This window comes from Crocodylus porosus, unplaced genomic scaffold (assembly GCF_001723895.1).
Source record: "Crocodylus porosus isolate Cpor-Errol unplaced genomic scaffold, CroPor_comp1, whole genome shotgun sequence".
Classification (NCBI taxonomy): Eukaryota; Metazoa; Chordata; order Crocodylia; family Crocodylidae; genus Crocodylus; species Crocodylus porosus.
This window is the reverse complement of record NW_017728947.1, coordinates 89,135,564-89,160,891: the sequence shown is the minus strand read 5'-3', so window position 1 is coordinate 89,160,891 and position 25,328 is coordinate 89,135,564. Positions and strand designations below refer to the sequence as shown.

General features: G+C 40.8%; 2 protein-coding genes across 2 annotated transcripts; one reads left to right on the top strand and one right to left on the bottom strand.

Annotated features, from left to right (window-relative positions):
* Positions 1 to 1,317: 1,317 nt before the first annotated feature.
* CPSF2 (cleavage and polyadenylation specific factor 2) lies at positions 1,318 to 21,422 on the bottom strand. The gene is made up of 15 exons (XM_019552431.1): positions 21,320 to 21,422; positions 20,913 to 21,086; positions 18,874 to 19,033; positions 18,188 to 18,293; positions 16,082 to 16,211; positions 14,269 to 14,384; positions 13,480 to 13,667; positions 12,621 to 12,911; positions 11,259 to 11,359; positions 10,076 to 10,276; positions 9,713 to 9,865; positions 8,037 to 8,262; positions 5,752 to 6,051; positions 3,617 to 3,751; positions 1,318 to 3,489 (listed from the first exon to the last, which is right to left on the bottom strand). Exons 2-15 carry the CDS (start codon positions 21,059 to 21,061, stop codon positions 3,397 to 3,399), a joined length of 2,349 nt encoding a protein of 782 aa, XP_019407976.1. The 5' UTR covers positions 21,062 to 21,086; positions 21,320 to 21,422; the 3' UTR covers positions 1,318 to 3,396.
* A 260-nt stretch (positions 21,423 to 21,682) lies between these two features.
* NDUFB1 (NADH:ubiquinone oxidoreductase subunit B1) lies at positions 21,683 to 24,912 on the top strand. The gene is made up of 2 exons (XM_019552432.1): positions 21,683 to 21,839; positions 24,323 to 24,912. Exons 1-2 carry the CDS (start codon positions 21,697 to 21,699, stop codon positions 24,357 to 24,359), a joined length of 180 nt encoding a protein of 59 aa, XP_019407977.1. The 5' UTR covers positions 21,683 to 21,696; the 3' UTR covers positions 24,360 to 24,912.
* Positions 24,913 to 25,328: the final 416 nt, after the last annotated feature.

The following is a 25,328-nucleotide window of genomic DNA, read 5'->3' as shown; positions in this document are numbered from 1 at the left end:
AAAGGTTTTTTTAAACCTTATTTATTGATTTTAGACTATGACTGTTTGCTTCACCTTTGTGCTACTATTACTTAAAATTAGGAGCTCATTATAAAGAAGTTGATATGTGAACCTCAATCCCAGAAACATATTTAACCACTATTTTTATGGAATAGAAAAAATATTTCTATTGACTGGGCAGATTTCTTTAACAGATATATATGCATAAAGGCTCTGAGGGGATTTTTTTTGTTTAAAAAAAAAAAAAAGAGATGATTAACAACCATAGTGGACTGTACAATTTTCCAGCTATTTCAATCTTGAAATCTGATTGTAAGCCTTTGAAGTCCTATCTTTGACCTTTCAAATGTTCTCATAGGCAAAATGCCTTTTCCAATTGGAAAATTAATTGAGTATGTGTCATGCTATATCAAAGCAATTTTGATCCCTCTCACAGCGGCAGTGTGTTTTAGGGTAGAATTTTTGTGGCCGTTGTTTAGAAGTCCACGGGAGTGCTTTGTTTGTTCCAAATGAAGTTGAATACGCCTGCCTGCAATTTATGTTAACATAGAGGCAACAGAAATACAAATTCTTCAGAGTGGTTATACCAGAAGACTGCTCTCAAGTCCTCTCATACAAACCTAGCAGTTCCAATTTAACACAGGACAGATCCTCCCTCTATTAACTTACTTTTAAAAAAGGATGCCCTGGATCCTTTGCCTCAGGCAGCTCTAGACAATGCCATGAGGGGAGGGAGCATGTTTTCAACTATGACCAGTACCTGAGCTGAGGTAAAATAAAACAAAAGAGGTGAGCCTGCCCACAAGGACATAATTTAGCTTCAAAGTAAGCCTTACCTTGCATGCTGGGAAATCTTTGGCATGATACATTAATATACAGAATAATAAAGTGACCTGGTTGAACACTCCCTGCCTATAATAAAACACACCATTTACTTAAAATTTCTTTGCGTTATTTTCCTTCATATTCTAGAAGGTAGGGAGGGGTGGGAGACAAAAACGAAGGAACTGGGATTCAGTCCCCAAATTCTGCATAATCTTGAGGATCCTCAAAATGTAGAGGACTTACAATTAATGAGGCATGTTCTGGCCTCAATTACATCCAGTGAAGACAAAAAGTGTTAACAACAAAAGGTAACGGATGGCAAAGTTTGCCTACAGAAACATTATCAGCAGAGAAGTTGCATAAGCCAGAAAAAATAAAGCCTACAAAGAAATGGCAGTGCTGTATTTATGGGGAAAACACCTTTTTTGGTTAAATGAGCCATGTTAATTAGGGATGTGTTTCAATTAAAAAATGGTGAAGATGGGTTCCTTGTTTAGAAACAGAAGTACAGTTTAAAAACACAAAGTGGGATTTCATCTACAGAGAAACATATGGTTCCAATGCAGCCTCTATTATGAGAGCAAAGCAAATACAAGTTAATTAAGTTTTTAGCATTCAAGTAAATTTTAATTTCAAATTTACACTTCTAACTTCATATGTCTTCATTAAAGTGAATGGGGAGGGGGAAGTGTGTGTTCTAAAGTTTTCCTGAGACTGAAATCCAACCCCCACCCCCCCCAAAGATATGGTGGGGGTCTTAGTAATTTGCACAGCACAGTGCAGCAGCACACAGTGCAACTCCCCCCACACCAAGTCAAAGCCCCATGGTCTGTTTACCCAGGTAAGAATTCACTCATGTGACAAATGAACTTTGTAAAAACATCAGAACAATGTTAACAGTGACATTTGCTGACAACCATCTGAAAAGTATTTAGATTTACACTGTCACAACATTGGTGTTGAAGATTCAAAGTGTTAACAAGAAATTCTACTGGCCCGTATGACCAAAAAGAGTATTTTCTGAAGCACAGCTTACATTTTACAGCAAAAAAGAAACAAGTTTTGTATTAATTTTGCAATTTGCCTTAAGTAAAGAACGTGTATAGCAAAATACATTTCTTCTTATTCAACATAAGATTTTAAAATGCATTATATTTTTACAACTAGTACCAGAGGTTGGTTTAGTTTTGTTTTTGAACACACTCTTCCCAGTTTAAGTCACTCTAACTTTCCAACTTTTAAACAGTATAAATAGGCAGATCAGCCATGTAACACCAACTAGTCAAAAAATTAGTCTAACTATTGTTCCATCAGCAGCCCACAGGGCTAATATTTTGCCAGTATTTCAGCAAAAGATTTCGTTTTAAACAAAAAAAAGTACAACACAAGTTTAAGGCATGTTATGTTTAAAAAAAAAAGTTCAAACACTGATCAAAAACAGATGCTGGAACTAATGTCATTCTTCTGAACAGGCTAGTGCCTTGCTTGTATTCCATCACCATTTTCAATTCATGAAATGAAATCAACCACGGCTATATTCATCATTAACAATTTTGGCACTGCTCAGCTGTACTATATCCTGCTGCAGCAACAGAACAAGTTGTATGAAGCCTGGCACCGATGAGTTAAATCCATGAATGAAGATTTAAGAAAGGCCTAACCCCTCTGTACTTAGATCACATTACTAACCCTAATTAACATAAAACAGATATTTTTGTTGAAAAAAATAAATAAAAGCATTGTAATTGGTATAACATACTTCAACAGCTAGAAGTTAGACACTGTATGCATCTGTATAGTACCTGGAAAGTTTAAAAGCAGGTGGTTTGCAAATAAATTTGCAGACTTTTTTTTTTTTAATCATATTCTGCATTACAGCACCTTATGGCAATATTTTAGAAGCTGCTTCTGCCCCAGTATACTAAGATATTGTATTCAACAACACCTTATATGGTACTGTATCCATCTGTAACATGAAACAGTTACAGCATTAACATAGGTGCATATTAACCTTTGGAGGAAACTCACCATAAGCTGCAGGCTGATTTTCAATGGCCCAAAAAAATTCACTTTAAATCAAAGCTTCTCCTGTTCACAAGAGGAACCTCACCCCCTTCCTCACCTGAATCACAAAACTTTACATGAGAAAACTGCTTTTCCCTTCTTTGAATTTTAAAAACAGGAAAACAGATTTCTTTTATATTTTGAACTCTTACACAAACTGTATACGCTGTATCATGGCAAAGTGCATGTTTGATCAGTTGAACCCTTCTTAGAAGAAAGTTTACAAAGGAAACACCGCCAAACAACTAAAAATATACAAAAAGTGGCATTTGTAACAGTAATCTTAACAGTTTGAAAGCCAACAACATGGAATGTACTATAGAGCTGTGATATCAGTTACTTCCCTGTTTAGATTAGTTTACTGCTTTTGGATGGGGAATTTCTCTTAAGAATTAGTATTCTCTGTATAAGTTACAAAAGCTACAAAAAGAAAGCCATAAAAATAAAATGATAGAAATCCACATTCTCTTTTAAGGTTCAAGTAAAGACATCTTCATAGCGCAACTTTTAAACAATTGCATACTGCTCATATAAAAGGTCTCTTATTCTGTAGAAGTCCTGGCAAAGACAGCCTTCCAATCCAATGCGCCCAGTTTCAGTCTGAAACAAAAAGCAGGTTTCAATCTATTATCTTTATCCTGACAAAGTGAAGAAGATGCTTAGCATTTTACTAGGATAAAAGGTATTGGTGATAATCCAAATGGTGTTAAGAAAAATAGAGGCTTACCCTGCGAACAGCCACTAGGTTGTTGCATACAAGAACACCGCCGACAAATTCAGCTTGAATTCCTTCTCGCAGAAGAACTTGCTTGAAGTCTGATAGCCTTGGCTCATTCATGAACACAGACTGATGTCCAAGAACCTTTAAATCCAGTGCAAAGAAGAATTGTATTTAAGATGTTACTAAAGATATACATTTAATAAACAATTTTCAAATCAGATAGAAGACATTAAAATAACTCAATTACTTCCCAATTGCTAGCTGCAATCATTTTGGAAGACATCCTGACTAACCTCTCCAGACCTGTATTAGCAGCATGGACTAGAGCGAGCTACTAGGAAATGAGATGCTATGGTTGCCTTCCAGTCACTTAAGGCAAGAACCTCACATCTTCAATGCTAGACAAAAGACCCTTATAGACTATGCACTTAGGCAAAGACTCATCTTCCCCAGTAGACAGCCTTCTGGCCATCCTCCAAGGACCACCCTGTAGACCTCCATATAGGCATCACACCAGGAATAGTGCCACAGAAGCAACATTACGGTTCATAGCAGAGTCTGCACGGCTGTCAAATCTTAGCCCTGGTCACCAGTCAGAGTCAAGGCTTGTCAAGGTTCTGAGCAGTCCAGGTTCAGAAGTGTACAAGGATGCCTTAAAGCAGTGGTTCTCAACCTTTTTAGACTTGAGGCACCCCTCAGTAGCCCTGCCACCTCTTAGTTTTCACTCTTTTTTGACTACAGAAAAATAGAGCAATTCTTTGTTGCAAGACCATAAACAGATAGCATGTTTTAATGCTATGGATGAAAACGCTGGATTCATCTTTTTAATAATTTTTGGACACAATACTGTTAATACAGTGTGGCACCCTGTAGCACTCCTGAAAAATCAAGGCACCCCCTAAAGTACCTTGGTTTTAAAGCATCTTGGTTGAGAAACGCTGCTTTAAAGCCACCGTAAAACTCTCATTCCAGCTTGGATGAGAGCTCTAGCCTGTATGTCAATCTCGAAGTCGCAATTCTCTTCATGTGTTAGATGGGAAACTGATACTTATGCAAAATGTCTGATGTGCAGAGATAAGAGTACTGGGATAAGTACACTGCAAACCTCTGCTAGTCACACACATACATGCATATAAAATCTCTCTAAAAAGACATATCTACCACTGACAAACATGCAAGGAAAAGTATTTTGCACAGCACCAGATGTGTGACAATAAATCCAAGGAGCAATTTTAAATAAGCCAACTGCTTTCAGAAGCCCTTTATGGTGAGTGCACAGGTCATAAGAGATTTATCACCAGGATCATTTAAAAGCTGTGTCTGAAGCCAAGGTATGGTACACTATACATACAGGCAGTCCTTGACTTACAAATGTTTCGCACTTGCAACATTTATAAATTGACACCCTGTTTCAACTTTATAACACTTGATCCGATGCAAAGCCACACTCATCTCACTGGAGAACACACTCAGCTCCCTAGAGAACATCTGTCCAAACTTCCTTGGACACTTTGTTTAAGAAAGAAGACAAGACTCCAGAAAAAACCTGCAGCCAAGACTCCTGAGAAGACTCCAGCCAAGAACCCTTCAAAAAGTCCAACCAAGAGCCCTTCAAAAAGTCCAGCAAAGTCACCTCAAAAAAGTCCTTCCAAATCAATAAATTGCTTTTTACAATATAAATGCATTAATGTAGCTCTATTACTCATCTATAATTGATACAGTACAAAATCCTGGGGTATTTTTGGTGAAAATAGGGTATTCAGCCTTAGTTCAGGAACCAGTCTCTCATTTACAATATTTCTTATGAGAAAATTGGTTCCAAGTTACGATGTTTCGACTTAAGATGTGGTTTTCAAGAACCAATTGTGTCATAAGTCCAAGGACTGCCTGTAGTTAGATACTGTCCCGACTATGAAGAGTTTGCAACCTTAACACAGAAACAACTTCCTAGCTCCATACATGATTTAATGCAGTTAAACACACTTACAACTCAGATAAAACCTTTGGTTCAAAAGACTTACCTGAAAAACTTCTGTAATATATTCAATGTGCTGGAAACATATACTGGCAATTACCACCACAACTATAGCATTCAAACACTAGAGATCTTATAGATAAAGGAAGGCAAAAAACGTCTCTACCTCATGTGGGGGCAGTGGTTCCAGTGTAGGAATGATCTCGCTCTCCTCGCACATTTCTTTATCATCATCACCAAACAAACTCTTCATGGCTTTTTGCTGTGCAATAACACTGGAGTCTGAAGAAGGCATATCCACTTGCATTTCCATGTCTTCATCTTCCCTCAGCTCTCCTTCTTCCAAAATGACCCCCGTGTCCACTTTTGAAACTCGCATGTCCAGAACGCCATCTATCCAAGCCAGTTCAGCATCTTTAGCTTTACAGAATTGAAGGGAACTGACTAGAGAATCCTTTAGCCTGACCTAATTTGCACACAAATAAAAACAGTATTGATTGAATGACATAAGCAATTCTGGCAGAAAGCACATTTCGCAAGGTTAACACGAATCTGTAAAGACTAGCCATTTCCCCTTTCATTGACGCATCATGTTATTTAGATCCAACCTGCTCCTTGGACAGAAAGGGAGGCAGAACCATGAGTGACAGAAGTATATGCAGCTTGTGCCTTACTACTTACTTTGGAATGTAGCAGAATGCGTTTTTTGCTAAAAACAAACAGAAAGTTGTTGCTTGTGTTTGTCAGAAAGATCTACTTAGGATTAAATAAATTCATACATGTTAGGATCGGAAGGGACCTTAATAGGTCATCGAATCCGACCCCCTGCATAGGCAGGAAAGTGTGCTGGGTTCAGATGACCCCAGCCAGATGCCTATCTAACCTCTTCTTGAAGACCCCCAGGGTAGGGGAGAGCACCACCCCCCTTGGGAGCCCATTCCAGATTTTGGCCACTAACTGTGAAGTTCTTTCTAATGTCCAGTCTAAATCTGCTCTCTGCAAGCTAATGGCAATTATTTCTTGTAATCCCCAGGGGTGCCTTCTGTGCCCCCATGATGAATTTACTGGCAGCCACAAGGTCGCCTCTTAACCCTCTCTTGAGGAGGCTGAAGAGGTCCAGGTGCCCTAGTCTCTCCTCATAGGACTTGGCCTGCAAGCCCTTAACCATACGAGTGGCCCTTCTTTGGACCCTCTCCAGGTTATCCATACCCTTCTTAAAGTGTGGCGCCCAGAACTGGATGCAGTATTCCAACTGTGGTCTGACCAGTGCCTGATAGAGGGGAAGTATCACCTCCTTGGTTCTGTTTGTCATGCATCTGCTGATGTATGATAAAGTGCAGTTAGCTTTACTGATGACTTCATCACACTGATGACTCATGTTCATCTTGGAATCCACTAGGACTCCGAGATCCCTTTCTGCTTCCCTGCTACCGAGCAGGTCATTTCCTAGGCAGTAGGTGTACTAGACATTTTTCCTCCCTGGGTGCAGCACTTTGCATTTCTCCTTGTTAAACTGCATTCTATTGTTTTCTGCCCGTGTGTCCAACCGGTGCAGGTCTGCCTGTAGTTGTTCCCTGCCCTCCGGTGCATCCACTTCTCTCCACAGTTTTGTATCATCCGCAAACTTGGACAGAATACACTTCACTCCCTCGCCCAAGTCATTGACGAAGACATTGAAGAGTATCGGTCCTAGGACTGAGCCCTGAGGGACCCCACTGCCCACGTCCTTCCAGGTCGATACCGACCCACCTACCACCATTCTCTGGGTATGACCCTCAAGCCAATTTGCCACCCACCGGACTGTGTAATCATCCAAGTCACAGCCTCTTAATTTGTTCACCAGTATGGGGTGGGATACCGTATCAAAGGCCCTCCTGAAGCCTAAGTAAACGATATCTACCTCTACTCCTGCATCCAGGTGTTTTGTAACCTGGTCATAAAAGGAGACCAGATTAGTTAGGCATGATCTACCTGCTATGAACCCATGCTGGTTTCCCCTCAGCATAGTTTTTCCTGCTGGGCTCTCACATATAATGAGCCTTAATAATCTCTTCAAAGACTTTACCAAAGATGGAGGTGAGACTGACTGGCTTGTAGTTGCTTGGATCCTCCTTCCTCCCCTTCTTCAAAATATGAAGCTTTGCTTATAATCCGTTACTTTAACATGTTTTTATTTTCCAAAATATTTCCTTAGGCCAAAACATTCTTTTCTTCGTCTGGGGAAATGTAAGGAGAGTCCCTTCAGGTATGTCTCACTTACAAAAAACCTGAAAATAAGGTCATATACCGATTTCCAGGCATGGTAAAAAGGTTTTAAAAAAATCTTGAGTAACCCAAACATTACTGTGACCAAACGCTAGAATCTGAGATTTTAAAATGTATCCCAGTTTTTTTTGTGATCAGTACATTTTTCCTACACCCTACCATTCTCATGCAGTTCCACTATCTTACCTGATAGATGTGAGTCTCGCTGGTCGCATCTACTGTCTCATGAAGTTTGGGCATATAAACTTTAATGTCTTTCCCACCAAAAGCTCTGCAGGACTCTGCAAGGTCTTGACTGGCTTCAGGTGGTCCGTGGACAATGACCAACTGTCGTGGTTTCATTTGGTTAATGATTTTTTTAATGGAGTCTCCATCTGAGCGTCCTTCATAATCTATGTATGTAACTCTGGCTCTAGTTTGATTTAAAAAAAGGAGGGGGGAAGGAAAGAAATAATTCTTAGTGCTATCTAAAGCAAAGTATTTAATATGAATGACATTTTAGAGCACTGGGGGCCAACATTTTTGGCAGACATACCACAAATTATGCTCTGTGCCCTCCTGCAAGTCCCACTCCAAACCGCTTCCCCTACCTGATCTGCTGCTCTGTTTTCTGCTTCCTGCCTAATCTGCTGCATGCCACACCAAGGCTGCCCACGTTACTTGTGGTATGTGTGCTGCAGTTTGGCCATTTTAGATGATTCCACATTAAAAGTGAACAAGCGAAGTACAAAGTGTACTCCACAGCAACTTGGTCCCTCGAGAGTACCAGTGGAGTGTAAAAGCTACAGCATACTGATCCACATACATGTGCATGCACACTAAAGATAAGTAACAGGAAACTAATTATGTAGTAACAGTGTTTCAGGTAACTGTTCACACAAGTGCTATGCTGACAAATTAATGTTGTGGTTTGGCATCTGTAGGGCACAATGTTCACGGCTTTATAAAAACTTTTCAAACAAGAGGCCCCAAATGTTCACTAGAATATGGACCTACCTCAACCAAATAACTGCATTACCCAACTGTTGTAACTCTTTGCTTTTCCTCACCCACTACCCCTGCTTCTCATACGGTTACTCCTCTGGGTCATATCATACATATCAGTAGAACAGGAGTTCATCAGATTAAGAACCATAATTCAGGTTATGCTCCATGCAGTAGAAAATGTTAAGCCTCCTTGATTCTATAACAGCCCACCAGCCAATTTAGGTAGCTCACATCCCAATGCTTTCATACAGCTGAGATATTTCCCTGTCTTTCCTGCTAAGTGTGAGCTTCCCCCAAACATAAGTTTCATGCAATTTAAACATCTAATTCTGTCCTCTGTCCATAATACTTCCATCACAATATAGAATGGCAATATTAGTGGGCACTATACCATGCCAAACATACCCCAACAGCAATGATTTCAAAGCAGGGACAGGGAAGTAAAAGAAAGAGAAGACCTAGCTATGGCAGCCCACAGCAATGCCTGTGCCAGTGAAATTCTTCCCCAGTACCTTTACGCCACATAGGAAACAAGCAAAAGGTTGAGCAGAGTCATTAGCCACGGCTTTTCAATCAAAGCTTTAAGGCACTTAGCACTGTTCTGCAAAATAATGTAGTACTATAGTGGTGAGTCTCTCAATTAGCTGCATTTATTCCAGTTCTCACTCATATATATTTTATAAATGTTCAATGATGCTCTGTCCAATCTCTCATGTTAAGAGGACCCTTTTTCCCCCCGCTTTTTCCTAACCTGAAGGACAATAAAAAGTTTCAGCCTGAAAAATACTTTTGTAAAAAGTAAAGCAATTGTTTGCCAGAAAGCTACCTTTTTCTGACAAGAATGCCTTCCAGCTGTGAAATGATCTGAAACTCACTTTATTTCCATTGATTCTGTTGCTGAAATACATTTGGTAGGAACATCTGACAGATCCTGGTCCATTGGCTCATCTCCATTTGTCAGACCAGATTCTAATTTGCTTTTCTCTTCTTCTGTTGCTTGAAGCTCTGGAACTAGGAAATCCTCAGGCCTAAAGGATAGAATCCCAGAATCACTACAGGTTCTCAAAAGGTTTGGGATTTTCTGTGGGCCTTTGAGCAAGATGGCTTCAATTCTCAGCCTTTGTTACTATTTCTATAAAATGCAGATACTTAACCCTGAAACATTTCTGTGAAGTATTTGTTGTACAGCACTCTGAAAGCTAAATACTATAAGTATTATTACTTTTTTCCCCACATACTTAATAATCTCTCCATATTCATCCCATTTAATTCTCTCTTCTGGGGCTGGAAACATCGGATAGGACTTCTTGGCCTGTTTGAAGAAGCTTCCTTTCCGGCTACCTTCACCCTTCATCATCAAATCATGTTTGGTTTTATGTACAGATGGCTGATCAATATCCTCTTCAACATCACTTTCATCACTGGAATCAATGTCTGCCCTAAAATGTCATCAAGAAAAGGGAAAAAAAAAAAGTCAACTTAAGTGTCATTTTATGTATGTACATTAAATGGTAAATGAAAATTTACTTTGTGTGTCAGGTAATTGCTTGATATGAGCATCAAGTGTTATGGTCAACAAAATGTCACAGTGTTCCTTTGTAATCCATGAAGAGTGACATTTAAATTGGTTATCTGGAGAACCAACCAATTTAATCACAAAGGTGCTTTAAGTGTAGAATCCAAGAGATTGGCTGAAAGGAATCTAATACAATAGAACTCCAGAAATAAACCACAGCTGATAAATGAATGGTCACAATTTAACCTAATGAGGTATCACATTGGTCTCGAAGATTGCATTAAAAATAAAACTGCATTAAAATGTGACATGCTGTATTTACACAAATCCAGAATGACTTGGAATTTCTTGTGACACCCTATTAATTAGATTCCATAAATGGAAATGTATAAATGTTTTTATCTTCCATGTGAAGAATCTAATTATTGGAGAGTCATCTTAAATCCATCTGCCCCACCACTGCAGCAGGGAAAGTAGCAGCAGAGGCGGCAACGTGCCCCATCCCCAAAACTTCCCTCCCCACACCTCACACCCGCTCCCCTGCCACTTTCTCCCCACAATTCCAGTGTCTGTCCCTTCCTCACTGTCCCCTCCCTGGCTCCAGCTCTAGATCTGGCCCTGACAAGGCAGTAGCAGCAGCAGCAACAGCAGCACCTGGCCAAATTAGGGCCACAGCTGCAGCTGTTCCTTTCCCCACATCAGCCTCCCCCATGCTCCTCCCCTCTCCGTACCATATGGTTTTCCCCACACATAACCCTTCCCTGCTGCACATGCCACCTTGAGCAACCCTGGCAACAACTTCCAGCCCCAGTACTTGAATCCAAGATGAAGCCCCCTGTCGTCCCCGTCATTTAAGTGGGAGGTGGGACGCTTGTCTTCAATATGAATAAATACAATACACTTACTCTTTGGACTGTTCTAATTTTTTAGCTGCTTCTTTCTTTAGCTTCTCCTTTTCTAAATACTCCTCAAGTTCCTTCCCTTCAAGTTTAACACGTTTCCTCAGCTAAAAAGGAGGAAAAAAATATTTAAAAATGCCAATAAGCCTAATCTTTTCTATGCAATGATTAAATGTTTTACCCATTTAGACTCAATATTATGGTACAAAAATGATTAAGGCTGGATTTTCCCACCCATTCTCAAGTTGAGTGGAAGGACCTTATGCCTGAAAGAAAACTAAAATCCCCACCAACTTAAGGAGTAGTGAATAGTGTAAATTATACATAAATATTGTATTTAGCAATGAAGTAATCATCCTGGAAATATTAAAACTAGTTGATTGGTTTTATATGACTCCTGCACTAGAAGTAATTTCTTTCAGTAACTTAGGTGTGCTGGGAATTACTCCCCCTCCACTGTTTTCAGTAACCAAAAGGAAAAAATTCACTTCCTCTTGTCCCCCAGTATTTAGTGTTGATAGTCTGTTCTCCCTCCCTGTGCCACTTACAAAGGACAGCTGAAGGACAATGGTGAATATTATATTGCAGAAATGAGTGGCATACTTTGCCCTTGTTTTACAGAAAAGACAGAGCAGAGCTTGCTGCAAATACCTTAATTCCAATAACAACAAAATGTGAAGCATCATCCCATGCTTTCAGTCTATTGCAACAGAAGAAAAACTAACATCAGCATGGGAATTGCTAATGAAAATCTTCAAAAAGTTACAGATGGTATATACGCTCCCATCAACCCATAACATTTGGCAGGAAGAATCAAGGGAAGTGTGGTACATTAAACTACATTTAATAGTTTCTCTCTTAATATTAACTTGATTTCAAGTTGATTTTCTTTTTGCCTTCAAATTAAAGAGCAAAACAATCTTTCTAACATTTTATAACCTCATTTGACTTGATTTCCCATCTCATATATGAGTTTTTCACCTAAATAAGCTACTGTTATCTTGCCATTTAAATGGTCAGGGGAAACTGTCCTATTTTCTGTAGGGGGATTGCATACATTCAGCAACTCAGGGTGCTGGGAAGTAGCAGAAAGAGTTAAGCACTTTCCACGCTTACTCAATAAATTCCTTAAACTTGCCTTTCAATTAATGTATTTTAAAGTCTCAAGTTCTACTTTTCTTGTTCATTCAGGTAAAAAAATTCTTGACATGTCAAGCTACTGTCCATATTACAACTGACTTCAGTTTTCCTTCTACAAATTAGGAAAAAAGGGTTTTCTAGGGCAAGTTAAAAATAAATAAATAAAACAAGATAGACCTTTCACACACTACCCCACTCAGTAACTTGGGTCACAAGCACATTTCTTACCTCAATATCTATAACTTTTTCAGAAGGATTATCTATCAAGAATCTTGCTAGTGTCCCTGGAGTTGTTCTGTAAGTTAAAATGACAGAGTTTTTGGAATCCTGACACCATTGGATAAAGAGATCTCTTGAAAACCCACATTCCAAATCAGGTTGGCTAGCAAGCACGACTTTTGGACTTGGCACTCGAGCCAGATCAGAAAGACTATGACATAAAGAGAGATGACGGAACTGGAATGGATTATTTCTCTTGTCTTCAAAACATCTCATCAATTTGTCACTCATCCATTCAACCTACGGATATGTTGAAAGGGAGAAAATAAAAGAAAAAAGTTATCTCTACTGGATTTACACATGGTTTGATGACTAAAATGCATGTAAAAACTCTATCTGTACTTGGTAACATTAGAAGAACATTTATAGGTAGGTGTACCCTGCATCTGTGCACATGATCCCTCTATCAATATCTCTTTATGCAATCTTGAAACCAAGCAGCTGGGCCAGCATACAAATTAAATGTTTTTAAAATTCCATTTTAAGCACCTGCAGCTTAGGTTACCATGCTAAGTAAATGGAAACTCCTATCTTAACAAGAATCATGCTAGTAGTCGCGCACCAATTCTAGGTGACTTGTGGGGTAGAAATTTAGGTCATGAAACCTGATTTTATAGTAGAAATGAGGCAGACTAATGACCAGACCATGACAGTTTTCAAGTTCTCTTCTCGTTAAAACCAACACAGAAAACATAGGGAAAAAAAGACAAAACTACATGGTCCTAGATGAACCTCCTGTAATCAAGTAACAAGATGAAAAATGCCGTAATTACCCCTTTCAAAATTACAGTTTAAGAACAAAACAAACCTGTGATTTAGAAAACTCCACTACATTATAGCTGACATTATTCAAAAGTGCTAGAGAATAAACTCCTAATCCTGCATCTTTTGTTCTCCAAATCTGATCAAGAAGTTGGGCAAGTTCCAGAACTCTGCCAGCTGTATCCACAGCTATTAGCACGTTTCCATCACCCCGCAACGTTTCCAAGACATTAGCTAGGAGGGAGGAATAATACAAAACAAATTAAAAGTCAAAGTATTTGCATTTAGAACCATAATCAGGTCAAGAGGTTTGTGGGGGTTTTCGGTTTTTTTGTTTTAACTTATTATACCAAATCAAAGAAAGATTAACTCAGAGACTGACTGAAGACTAGCAGCACTGAAAAACTAAAATATTAAAGAGATGCAGAAACAAAATTTCTATTGAAGTCAATGAGAATAGTTGTCCTCTGGGCAAATTTGAAAATTTTTATGATGTAAATTATATGTAATTCTCCCTTAAATCAAATAGGATTTTTTATGTGAATTTCTCTCAAGAACAGAAAATCCCAGGTTGATTAGACAAATAGTCTCTGGGTGAAGTCATAAATGTAACTCAATCACTTTTTTCTGGGCAGTGGCAGGGGGGAGGGGTGATAATCCGTAATATCAACACTGTCAGAAAAGAAAAACTAAAAAAGTCAAACTCTAAAGAAAACTACAGAAACTTTACTTAAGTGAAGTTTTCTTGTCTGTTACAGGAAGAAAGCAGAGAATTATAACTATTAAAGAGGGATTTTGCATTACTACAGCTTTAACTAATTAGACAAATACTTACTTAGCAATTGTTCATCTCTTTGCTTCCGTCTGGGTTGTACATATGTAGCATTAAAGGAGTCTGTGATAAGCAGTGAAGGCCTACTCAACATTTCCAGGGAGCAACCATTCAGATGTCTGAGAAAAGAGAGAGTCAGGCCATGCAACTTCAGCTTTCACATTTCTTTTGACAAAGAAAAGGCAAGAACTATAAAACCTAGTTGTCAACGTATAGAAACAGTATTCCTTTTTAGCTAGCAAACTAGTTTCATTTTTTTTTTTTTAGGAAACAATACTCCTCAAAGCAGGGCTGGCCAACCTACTGCATGGGTTCCACAAGTGTCAAGCAGCTTGCGTGGCATGCAGTTGATTGGGCAGGGAGCACAAAGCAAAGCAGCAGATTGGGTAGGGAACGGAAAGCAGAGTGGTACCCTGGGAAGTAGTACGCCTGTTCTGTAGTATGCCCACCCAAAAGGTTGACCCAACTGCCCCAGGAAAAGTTTTCCAATCATCCAGGAAAAGTTCAAGAAAAGAGGGCTATTTCTTAAGCAAATAATATATCAGAACACAAAGAGACTATGTTCTTACTTCACAGCTATGCATGTACTTTGGATTTAGGAAAAGCATTTTTTGTTTAGTCTTATCCAAAAGACTGGAGGTTCCAATTTACTTAAATTTTCTACTCATCATGCCTTTTCTTTCCTTAAATCCACCTCACTACATCCTAAACTTTGTTTTGTATTTGTCATAAGCAAAGTCTGATGCATACATTAACAAATTTCTTACTTTCAGTATTTTTTTGTGTCCAACTGCTTTTTGTATTCCTTCTTTCTCCATTAAAAAAAAAAAGCAATTTAGCTTTCTTTAACCTTTAAAAGGTGCTTAACACACCTTAAGTAAAATAAAATACAATGACTGTTTCCTTTGCAATAATTCAAGCATCTCACTGTCAGGTATTTTACCTTTTCTTTTTTTTCCCTTTTTTTTAAACATTAGGTTTGTCCCATCTGACATTTTTTTCCAATTATTTTACAAAATCAGCTGTAATTCACCTTAAAGCAAAAATTGCCCTGTAACAATATTCTGAACAAAGGAAAAAATGGACATTGCATCACATATAAAGTTCCAGAAGTACAGGAAACTGCAGCATTTAAAGTGTATTTTGAACCTAATAATAAAACTATGACCTGTTTTTACATCTGCTCCCACCTCACAACATCTACAATCTTGATTACAACTTGAATTCCAAAACGCTCTCTCTCTTTTAGAAAGGAAAGTTCTCTCTTCCTGGTTTGTGTACTTTGCCTCCACATTATTTAATCTTGCCTAGGAGCACCAAGGAGAAGCACACCTTGCCCACTCCCCCCCATTCAGAATGCAGCAAGTAAGGCAGTACAGCCAACTTAGAGAACCTTCAGGCTGAGCTGTAGCATGCACTCAAGTGTTGTTCCATTTCAGACATGCTCTTTGGCACATGCCTGGGGCCACTTTAAGGCACCTACACTTCTTTGTTTTCAAAGCTTCTTGAAAACTGAGAAGACACAACCTCGCAAAGCGTGATTGTAAGCCGTGGTCCTGAAAGCAACACAGAAAGAACAGACATGGCCATTATATCTCACTCTCCTTCTCAAGAGATTACTAGGGAAGAAAAGAAACAAGATGACAGAATATTTCTCCTCTGAGAACTAATATTGCTGCCAGCTACAGCACCGGATTTTTGAAGCTTTCAGTCTCAACGTGCACTCCAAGGCAAGATTGCATCCAGAAATATTTACTAGATGTTACAAGGATATATAGCAATACTAACAGGCATTTTTAAAATGTGCTGTACATACATCTCCCTCTTGTGGTTGAAGTCAACAGCATAAACAATTTCCTCTTCTCCATCTTTGACAATCTTCCAAATGGTTCCTCCTATCATGTGGCCAGCTGGCAATGGTGTGATGGACAGACCGTGGCCTTTGCCTACAGAAAAAGTAATTTAGTTCTCTCTCAATATTTCAGATACATCAGGTCTATTACAATCAATCGTCCCAACCACAAGGCAGTTTGAAACAAGACACAAAGACCAAGCTGCTAATCATAAAACCATATCAAGATCAAAAGTTAGTAATCCCCACTATGTCACTAACAAATGCAGTATGTTCTACTGTTCCTTAACACTGGCAATTCTCTTCACCACTTCTCACTCCCTCCCAGAAAGAGAACAGAGAAAGCAATGCTGATCTCAGATTAAAGTTGTTACTGAAGAGTTACTACAACGCCCCTAAAAAACAGAAGACAGGGAAACATGGCACATTAACATCAGCAGCACTTTTTCTCAATAACATACTGGAGTGATCTCTAAGCTGACACACTGAGCAGCAATGCTAAGTTAAATATTCTTAACTGGTCAGTGAGATGTCTGGGAAGGGCACACAGTTTCATAGACCAGAAGAAGCCTGAGTATCAGGACAAACACTACCTCTGTGTAAAGAATACCAGCAAGTGAATTTGTCATGTGCTACACACTAATATTGCACTGATTTGCATGGAAATACGTAATTTATATAAAATATAGCTAGTACTGTTAAGGCTTACACTGGAGTACTGTGTACAGTTTTGGGCACTATGCTTCAGCTATAGACCAGCTTAACAAGACTGCAGGGGAGAACAATAAAAATTATCAGAGGAGTAGAAAATCTGACCTATAGGGAAAGGATGAAAAGCCTGGATTTATTTAGTCTAGGAAAGAAAAGACTGAGAAGAAAAATACTAACAGTCCTCAAATATGAAAAAGATTTACTGTAAACAGGAAGGTTATAAACTGTTCTCCAAGGCCACTGCAGACAAGATATGAAGTGATGGGCTTAAATTATGAGGCATATTTAAATATTAATAAGAAGTTCTAGTGATTGACTAGTTTTGCAGTTGCAAATAGATTATCTAGGAAGGTTGTGGAATCCCTGACATGGAAGGCTTAAGAACAGGTTAAACAAACATCTGTCAGCAAAGGTTCAGCTTTCTACTGCTTGGTTAGGGGGAAGGATTAGCTGAACTCTTATTGTCTCTCCCACCAGCCCTATTTTTACAAACTATTACAAGGGTCAGGGAACAAGCACAGGCAGGATCTAATCTGGCCCCATAAAAGAGTTAATGCCTTAAACCAGGGATAGGCAAACTGCAGCATACATGCCACAAGTAGGCAACCTGCACGTGGCATGCAGCAGATTGGGGAGGGAGCAGGAAAAGCTGTGGCAGATAGGGCAGGGAACAAAAAGCTAAGCAGATCAGACAGGGAAAGGGGATTGGATTTGCACTTGGGGAGGGTGCAGGGTTTAATTTATGACATGCCTGCCAGAAACTTTGGTCCCCACTATCTTAAATCATGCAGACTACAATTTGAGCAGAGGCCACTAGATCCACATGCATCTCCAGTACAACATCTTTACTTGTTTTTGCTTCTCCTGGTTGTTTGATGAAAATATAAGCAGTTGCTAACAATGCTGCTTTCCATTACCAGCTAATAATTGCACTGAGCATTCTGCATGTTTCCACCTAACCCTAACCTCAAGATGTAATGTTGGGGCAGATTAGCAAGATTTCTTCAAAATTAACAAAACCAAGATAATTCACATTGTCTGAGTATCTACCCATTTGAGGTACTAGAGGTTCACTTTCCAAGAGCAAAGAAGATCTAACTCAAGGGTGGGCAAAATATGGCCCACAGGCTGGATCTAGCCCCGCCAACTAACTGGATCTAGCCCACGCACACAGGACTCCAGCTCCAAACTGCCTGCAGGTGACCGCTCATTGCACTGGACGGAGGGTAGCTGGGAACTGGAGCCCCACGCACTGGGCTAGTAGCCACCTAGCTACAGCTCCCCTGGTGAATACATAAGAATGCTATTAAAAATACAAGTCAATTAATGCAAGTTTTGTTAGAGGAATAATAGTTTCACCTTTCAAGTTCACTATCTGAGAGAACTTTAGTTGCTGAATTTTATCAAAAGCTGCATCTACATCATCCAGTGTAAAGAGGGTGAAATCTTCTGTATTGTGGCGAGACTAGCATGAAAAGAAAAGAAAAATGTGTTCAAAAAACCTAAAAATTGGTGATGCAAAAGGTTAAACGTTTAAACAACAAGTATATTTATACCAGTAATGTATTACCAGTTAATGTTTAGTGCAGGGCAGTCCCAGGAGGAAGGGAAGTGTGGTGGCATGGCACCTCAGGAACAGGAAGGTGGCTGGGCAGGCAGGAGGGAACAAAATAGTACCCACAGTCTATGAGGCTAAAGAGGAAAATAGTGGTGGCCTAATGACTGTCAACTAGCTGCTCATTCACAGGTGCTCCTTTCTCCCAGCAGGCCAGCTACTGCAGTGGACTGGGACAGCCCCTCCCCTGCTGCAGAAGCCCAGGGCTGAAGGTGGGTTGTGTTGTTTGGGAGGACTTGCCACCACTTCCTGCCTCCTTGTAAAGGGCCCCAGGGAGCAGCTCCCAGCAGCAGCCGTGTCATGGATTCATTGTTTAGCTGATATAATTGGATGAGATTAAACAGATAATATAAGCAATGTAAATGTCATTTTTACAAGTGCCTTCAAAAGGTTTTTTTGTTTTAAAATGACCATATCTAATCAGACATACCTGATAGAGATCATACATAAACATCTGGCCCATTTTATATACAGGAATAGTTGCATAGATAGCACAATTTAAACCCATCTTCCCAACTGCATATGGAAGAGCACCAAGATGCAGAGGATCAGGGTGAGAAAGTAGCACTGCATCAACTTGGTGTACATGTCTAAGAGAAAAGAACAAATGAAAAGAGTTATTGAATAGAAAGTTTTCTGGACATAGTATTCAATACTGTGCATGACAGCTCCATTTTTACAGCAAAAAATTAAGCGCACAATGGAAATACAAACAAAAAAGTTTCCCTTTGTTAAAATGAAAATTTACATTTTAATTTCTAAATTATAAAAAGCAACATTTTCAAAAGATTCAAAGTCCTTCATTTGACAGATTCCCAGCTCACAGGAATAAGTAGCCAGGTAAGGATTAATAAAAGTATATTTCCAGATTGAAACAGATTGAATTCAGACTCTTATGAGAAATCTAATAACCTTTGAATTTCACAAATCTAGTTTAAAATTTTAACAATTTAACTATTTGTGAAAGATTGGTTGGCCCCAAAATAGCACCGCACTTTTAAAAATGTGTGTAATTGATACGTTAATATAGTATTTACTTTTCCTTCTCAGTGGACATACTTGCTTACAGCTTTTAATTTTAATACAAATAATCATGGAAGAAAGCTATTTATGGAAGGTCCTACACGATGCAATTTCCTGCAGCACCAGGGAATTAGACTCAGTGAAAAAAATCCCTTCGTTTGCTATGTTCCTACAAGAAAGCTAAACACTGACTAACTGAGCTTTTCATACTAGATAATGGCATTAAAAATATTTAATTTCTAATAGTGAAAAGTGAGCTGAAGGGAATAGACCCAATGACAAGTAATGCCATTTAAACCAACACTGTGGAATCAAGTCCTATAATTAAAAAAAACCAGGAGGAACAAATCACATTAAATTATTTATAAACAGTAGGTAAGTTAATGTATTACATACCGGAAAAGTTTGGTTCTTTGAGCTATTTACTGTAAAATGCCCGAATGTTGTACATAAAAAAAACCTAAATAGCTGAAATAGTAACAGCAAAGCATTGCAGCTAACACATCCGTGCGTAAGTCACTTAACTACATATCAAAAAGCAGTCCCAATTTGTGGCATTGCTCACTGAGTAGCAAACAGATCATCAGCCTATTGGTCAAGTGCATTAACCACTTTGTACACAAGTTCATTCAACCTCACTGTTTATATTGTACTTACTTAGCAATAATACACAATGAATTTGAGTGTAACAGTCTACTTTGTAAGCAAACATACTCCTAAAAACAGTGAAAAGGGCAACCAGCTGCTAAAGGACTACTATCAGAGGCCTTCAAAACAGTGTGAGCTAGTTATTTTCAGGCTGTTAATGCCACTTCATTATCTGTGCTACATCCTAACAAACACCACTTACATCCAGTGCAGATAATATGCAGACTGTAGGTAACAGGGGTGTAGGTTGTAGCCACGTTGGTCTAAGGACATAGGCAGACAAGGTTCTTTGGGTGAATCTACTATCTTTTATTAGACAAACTTAAACAGTTGGGGGGAAAAATTTAAGCAACGTCTTGGGTTTAAAAACCCTTCATCAGACTGAGGAAGTTTCTGCAGTTGGTGTGTGCTCTTCCTGGATGAGACTCTAGGTCAGACACAGCTCTTTAGGTAAATACAATATCTTCTATTAGACCAACTAAATAGTTGGAGAGTGTAGGTAAGCACCTTTTTCAGTTACAAGGCTACGTACTTAAAGGGGCACCTTGTTCCCCATGACTCTGAGAAAGAGTTTTCCTCCTCAAGATGGTCTACAGGACATTAAAAGGAATGTTTCTAATTTTACGACCCCATGTAATTGCATCAGTCTAAAGTGTGGAGCCAATGCAGAAAACAAATCCACAACAGTCCTCCCATGAGGCTTTTCCATGTTTCAACTCGACCTCAGGGTCCTCACAGGCGGGGGTGGGGGGAGGGTGTCTCAACGTGGGATGCAGCCACCAGACGATAAGCACATACTTCCTCAGAGAGTCGATGATATCCATTGAGAAGTTCTCGTCCCAGCCACAGTCCAGGAGGAAGCGGAACTCATCGACCTGCAGCAGGTAACAGAGCGCGGACTCCTCCTGTACCCCGGACAGGGTGGTCAGCTTGATGATGGACGTCATGGCAGCGGCGCCGCTCACCCGACCGCTGCGAGGGAAGCGCAGAGTTGTTAGCGCAGCGGGACGCGACCCGCGGCCCTATCCGGGCCGCCTCAACCCCACGACCACGACGGACGCTTCATTACAGGCCACGGACCCGATCCGGCCCGGCAGCGCAGGCCGCGTGAGGCGGAATAGGGATCGTCCCCCACCCCCCGGCCGCACCGACCGGGACTTACGGGAGCGGAAGACCTGGCGGGAACACGCCCGGCCTGCACCTACCCGGCGGCCACCCCACGAGGCCCCCGGGCCGTGGGGGAGGGGAAGGGGGACACCAGCAGCCACCTCAGCTGCGCTGACCCGGAAAGGGACGAGAGGAAGGAACAAAAGCAATGGAATGTACCATCCTGCCAGCCCCGCCGCGGCTGCAGGAGAAGCTCTAGCCGAGCTGCCGACTGAGCTGGGGCCGCAGAGAACGGGCCAATCAGTGGCCAGCCTCCTCGTCCCCCCCCTCCCTGCAGTGGTGTCTCCCGGTTTCCGGCGCATGCGTAGCGGCGACGGAGGGGGTTGCGGCCGCCTCAAGGGCAGAGGCGCAGTGGGCCTAGTCGGAGTCATAGCTGGGCGGCTACCCCGGGCTGGGTTGAGGGACCCCCGCGGCCATGGTGCTAGAGGTGCTCAAGCTGGTGCGCAACTACTGGGCGGCGACACTGGTGCCGATGGGCTTAGTGATTGGCTGGTGGCTGGACCGGCGCAACGACAGTTTCCTCACCACCTGCCGCAACCGCAGCGCGCTGTACAAGAGGTCCGTGCCCTCCTCGTGCGCCCGGGTCCTCGGGGCGCCGGGACCTGGGGTTTGTCTTCCTTTCCCCTGTCAGGGCCGGCGGCGCTGCTGGGTATCCCCTGTTGCGACCTCATTGGGGCGGGCTTAGGGATGGGATGGAAAGAAGCGAGCGTGAGGCCCAGGTGTGGGGAGGCAACAGCGCCGTGGGGGTGCGGAGGGGAAGCTGGCAGGGCTATGCCACCACATCGGGAGCCACTAGGTGGACATTGCTTTCTCGTCTGCACCTCGCCTGCAGCAAATGTGCAGCTGGCTCTGCAGTGAAGCAGCTGCTGAACTCGGAGTCCCAGCTTCCCTTTGCTGTGAGCTGGGTGGTGAACAAAACTGTTATAACCGGGTGCCTCAAAATGCAGGAAGTCCTGTCGACCCACTTCTAAGTGATTTTGTTTTGCCCACTCGCACCCTTGATTTAATTAATTGGTACTAATCTTGGTTTACTTTTGTGTTTTTTGGTTATGTTGCTCAATACCAGTTGGTAGACATTCAGACACAGGCACACCTGATAGCATTTGTGCCCTAGGGTGCTGAAATGCAGGATGGCCTTCAGCTTCAATTGCTAGGAGCAGAGCAGTGGCAGGGGACAGGAAGCTGCTGCCAGAAAAAAAATATTTCTGCCAAAAGGCAGCTTTAGCTCTTCCCAAGGCCCACAACTATTTCTTATGGTAGGGGGGAAGGGGGGACATCACTAGGGAAGGATTAACCTGGCTCTTGGCAGTAGCATCTCTTCTCAGAGCAGCATTCTGTCCCTGCTCTGCTCCAACATCTAAGCCAGGAGTTCCCAATCTCCAGGCCACAGCCTGGTGCTAAGCCATGAAGGGTTGACTGCCGGTCCACAGAAGTGACCGCAGACCAGCAGACCACAGATTAGAAGTGACCAATATACTCTGGACCAACAGCCAACCCTTCTTTATACTGAGTATACAAAAGGTTTGGCTGCCTGCCCCCAGTCTGCTGGTCACTGTTGGTCTGTAATTTGCCAGTCTGGCATAAAAAGGTTGGGAACCCCTGGTCTAAGCCCCCTTGTCTTCAGTTCACCTTTACTGGGGCTGGCATGCCACATACAGCAGTGACCTGTGCTCCTTGTGGCAGATGCAGGTTGGGTATCCTTGCCCTAAGGGCATGTCTACAATAGATTTGCTTTTTACCTCCTGTTGCTGCATGACTGCTGGTACAGTTTTGCCAGTCTTGAACAAAGTAGGAGCACTGATATATACAGGTGTCAGGGTGGTATTTTTTTAATGTCATTTAGATCTGTTTTGAGAAGAACTAGGAAATCTGGTAATAAGGAAACTAGCACTCTTACTAACATCACCAGTGGGGGAGATGTACTAGTAGTATAATATTGGTGTGAAATTTCTCCCTGGTCTTAAATCCTACTAAACCTGCATCCACTTAAGCAATGAGTGTTGATACTGATGTCAAAGGAAGCAGGATTTTGCTGTGTGGACCTTGTTCTTTAAAATATTTCTCACCTCTTGAAGGTGACTGGGGTCTTCAGTTTGTTTAAATTAATAGGGGTTAAGACTCAGTACTGCTGAAATTTCTCAGTTCTTCCCCTCAACCATCCCAGTAATAGCATGGAGAACTACACATGCATAAGGGCTGGCCTCTTAATTTGTTTTCAGATTGGAAGGAGCCAGATTTTCATAGATTTCATAGACATTAGGGCTGGAAGGGACCTCGGGAGATCATTGAGTCCAGCCCCCTGCCCAAAGGGCAGGAAGTCAGCTGGGGTCATAGGATCCCAGCAAAATAAGCATCCAATTTACTCTTGAAGCATCCAATTTACTCTTAGGCTGAAAATGAATGTTGTTCAGTTTCTTTCATAGTGGTACAACAATCCTCCTGTGCATTTTGGGACTCGATCCTAAAATATTTGCTTCAAGCCTTCATTAGCCACAGAGATGGTAACTGAGGGGCGTTGGTCCTTCAGTCAGTACGTATGAGTGAACCCTGGCATGAACCCAACGGTAGGAATCAGAACTGTTGCTAGAAATGGGCCATGAAGTTGAAATGAAGGCATGAAGCCCCATTTCCAGCAACAGCTTTGCTCCCTAGTGCTGGGTTTTACACTAAAGAACTTGTCATGTCTCTTCCATTTTAGAAACATGTCTGTAACATTAGATTAAAAAAAAAAATAGAAGGCTCCTAGCCTGTAAGAGGAACTCTGAAATAATATGCATACTTGGGAACAGAAGGGGAAGACTGCTTATCAAAAATGACATGATTTTTTTTGTTGACAAGAATTAGGAAGAATGTCAAAGATATTGGGAATGATTCAAATTAATCAAGTTGAAAATTAATCTTGAAATCAAGTTTTGTTATAAAATATCCAGTACTCAGACATAATTAATTTCATGTGCGTTCTTTGATGCATGTTACATTTTGCAGAATGCCTGCCCAATACTACTCTTCTTCCCCCTCCCCTCCCTCTTTTTCCAACACAGGGAGCTGAAACCAGGTGAAGAATTTACTTGGAAATGAAAAACTTTGATGGAGCAGGAAGTGCTTTGATGCAATTAAATCTGTATATAACAAGTAGATGAAGTAGTTATTGTGTCATCCCTGGAACAGAAACCATGTCTTTACTCTTCTTGTACTCTGTTTCTAAGGCCACTAAAATGACTGTATCATGACTTACATCTGCCAACATAATTTTCTCTTTGGTTTTCTTCTTGAGCAACAGTTTTATCATATAATGAGGATTATATCCTATTCAGAAATACTTTTTTCCCCATGAGAAAAATTGGTTGGAGGAGTATTCAGCAGAAACCTATGCAAAGAGCACTTCAACCTAAGGTCCTTGATCATTTTGTGAAGTTTCCTATGTATAAAGAGTCAACCTTAAAAAGAAACTTGTTAGGCTCATTTATTCTGTGAATTGGTAACACTTCTTCAAAAAAAATCCAGTTGGGGCTATTTCTCTTTCAGGTTTAAACTTTTTCCTTTAGTATTTGCAACTTCAGCTTTGTAGTTAGTGCATGGGAACCAGAAAATAAAACTAATTGGGGACTTATTAAAACCAATGATGAAACTGTGAATGGGAAAACTTTTTTTTTTTTTTAAATACTCTTAACAACTAAGTGGTAATACTTGTGGGTAAGTCATTATATGACAGGCAGTCCTCAACTTGCAACATTTCGAGTTGCAATGTTTCGCACTTACATTTATAAATTGACACCGTTTCAACTTTCTGACATCAGTTTTGACTTTAGAAAACTTGATATGATGCCAAGTCACACCAGTGAACAAGTTCGTTGTGTCACCCATCTCCCTGGAGATCATCTGTCCAAACTTCCTTGGACACTTTCTTCAAGAAAGCAGGCAATACTCCAGAAAAACCTGCAGCCAAGACTCCAGCCAAGAACCCTTCAAAAAGTCCACCCAAGAGCCCTTCAAAACGTCCAGCAAAATCTCCTCAAAGTCCTTCCAAATCAATATGATTACTATTTG

Bases quoted from the DNA above. Each gene is read 5' to 3' on its own strand.
- CPSF2 (XM_019552431.1), bottom strand. From the start codon at position 21,061: ATGACGTCCATCATCAAGCTGACCACCCTGTCCGGGGTACAGGAGGAG. The intron at 16,212-18,187 runs GTGAAACTATTA...CTTTTTCTGTAG, and splicing joins TCAGATAGTGAACTTGAAAG to GCAAAGGCCACGGTCTGTCC. The intron at 3,490-3,616 runs GTAAGCCTCTAT...TTTTTGTTTCAG, and splicing joins ACCTAGTGGCTGTTCGCAGG to ACTGAAACTGGGCGCATTGG.
- NDUFB1 (XM_019552432.1), top strand. From the start codon at position 21,697: ATGGTGCTAGAGGTGCTCAAGCTGGTGCGCAACTACTGGGCGGCGACA. The intron at 21,840-24,322 runs GTCCGTGCCCTC...TTTCCAACACAG, and splicing joins CGCAGCGCGCTGTACAAGAG to GGAGCTGAAACCAGGTGAAG.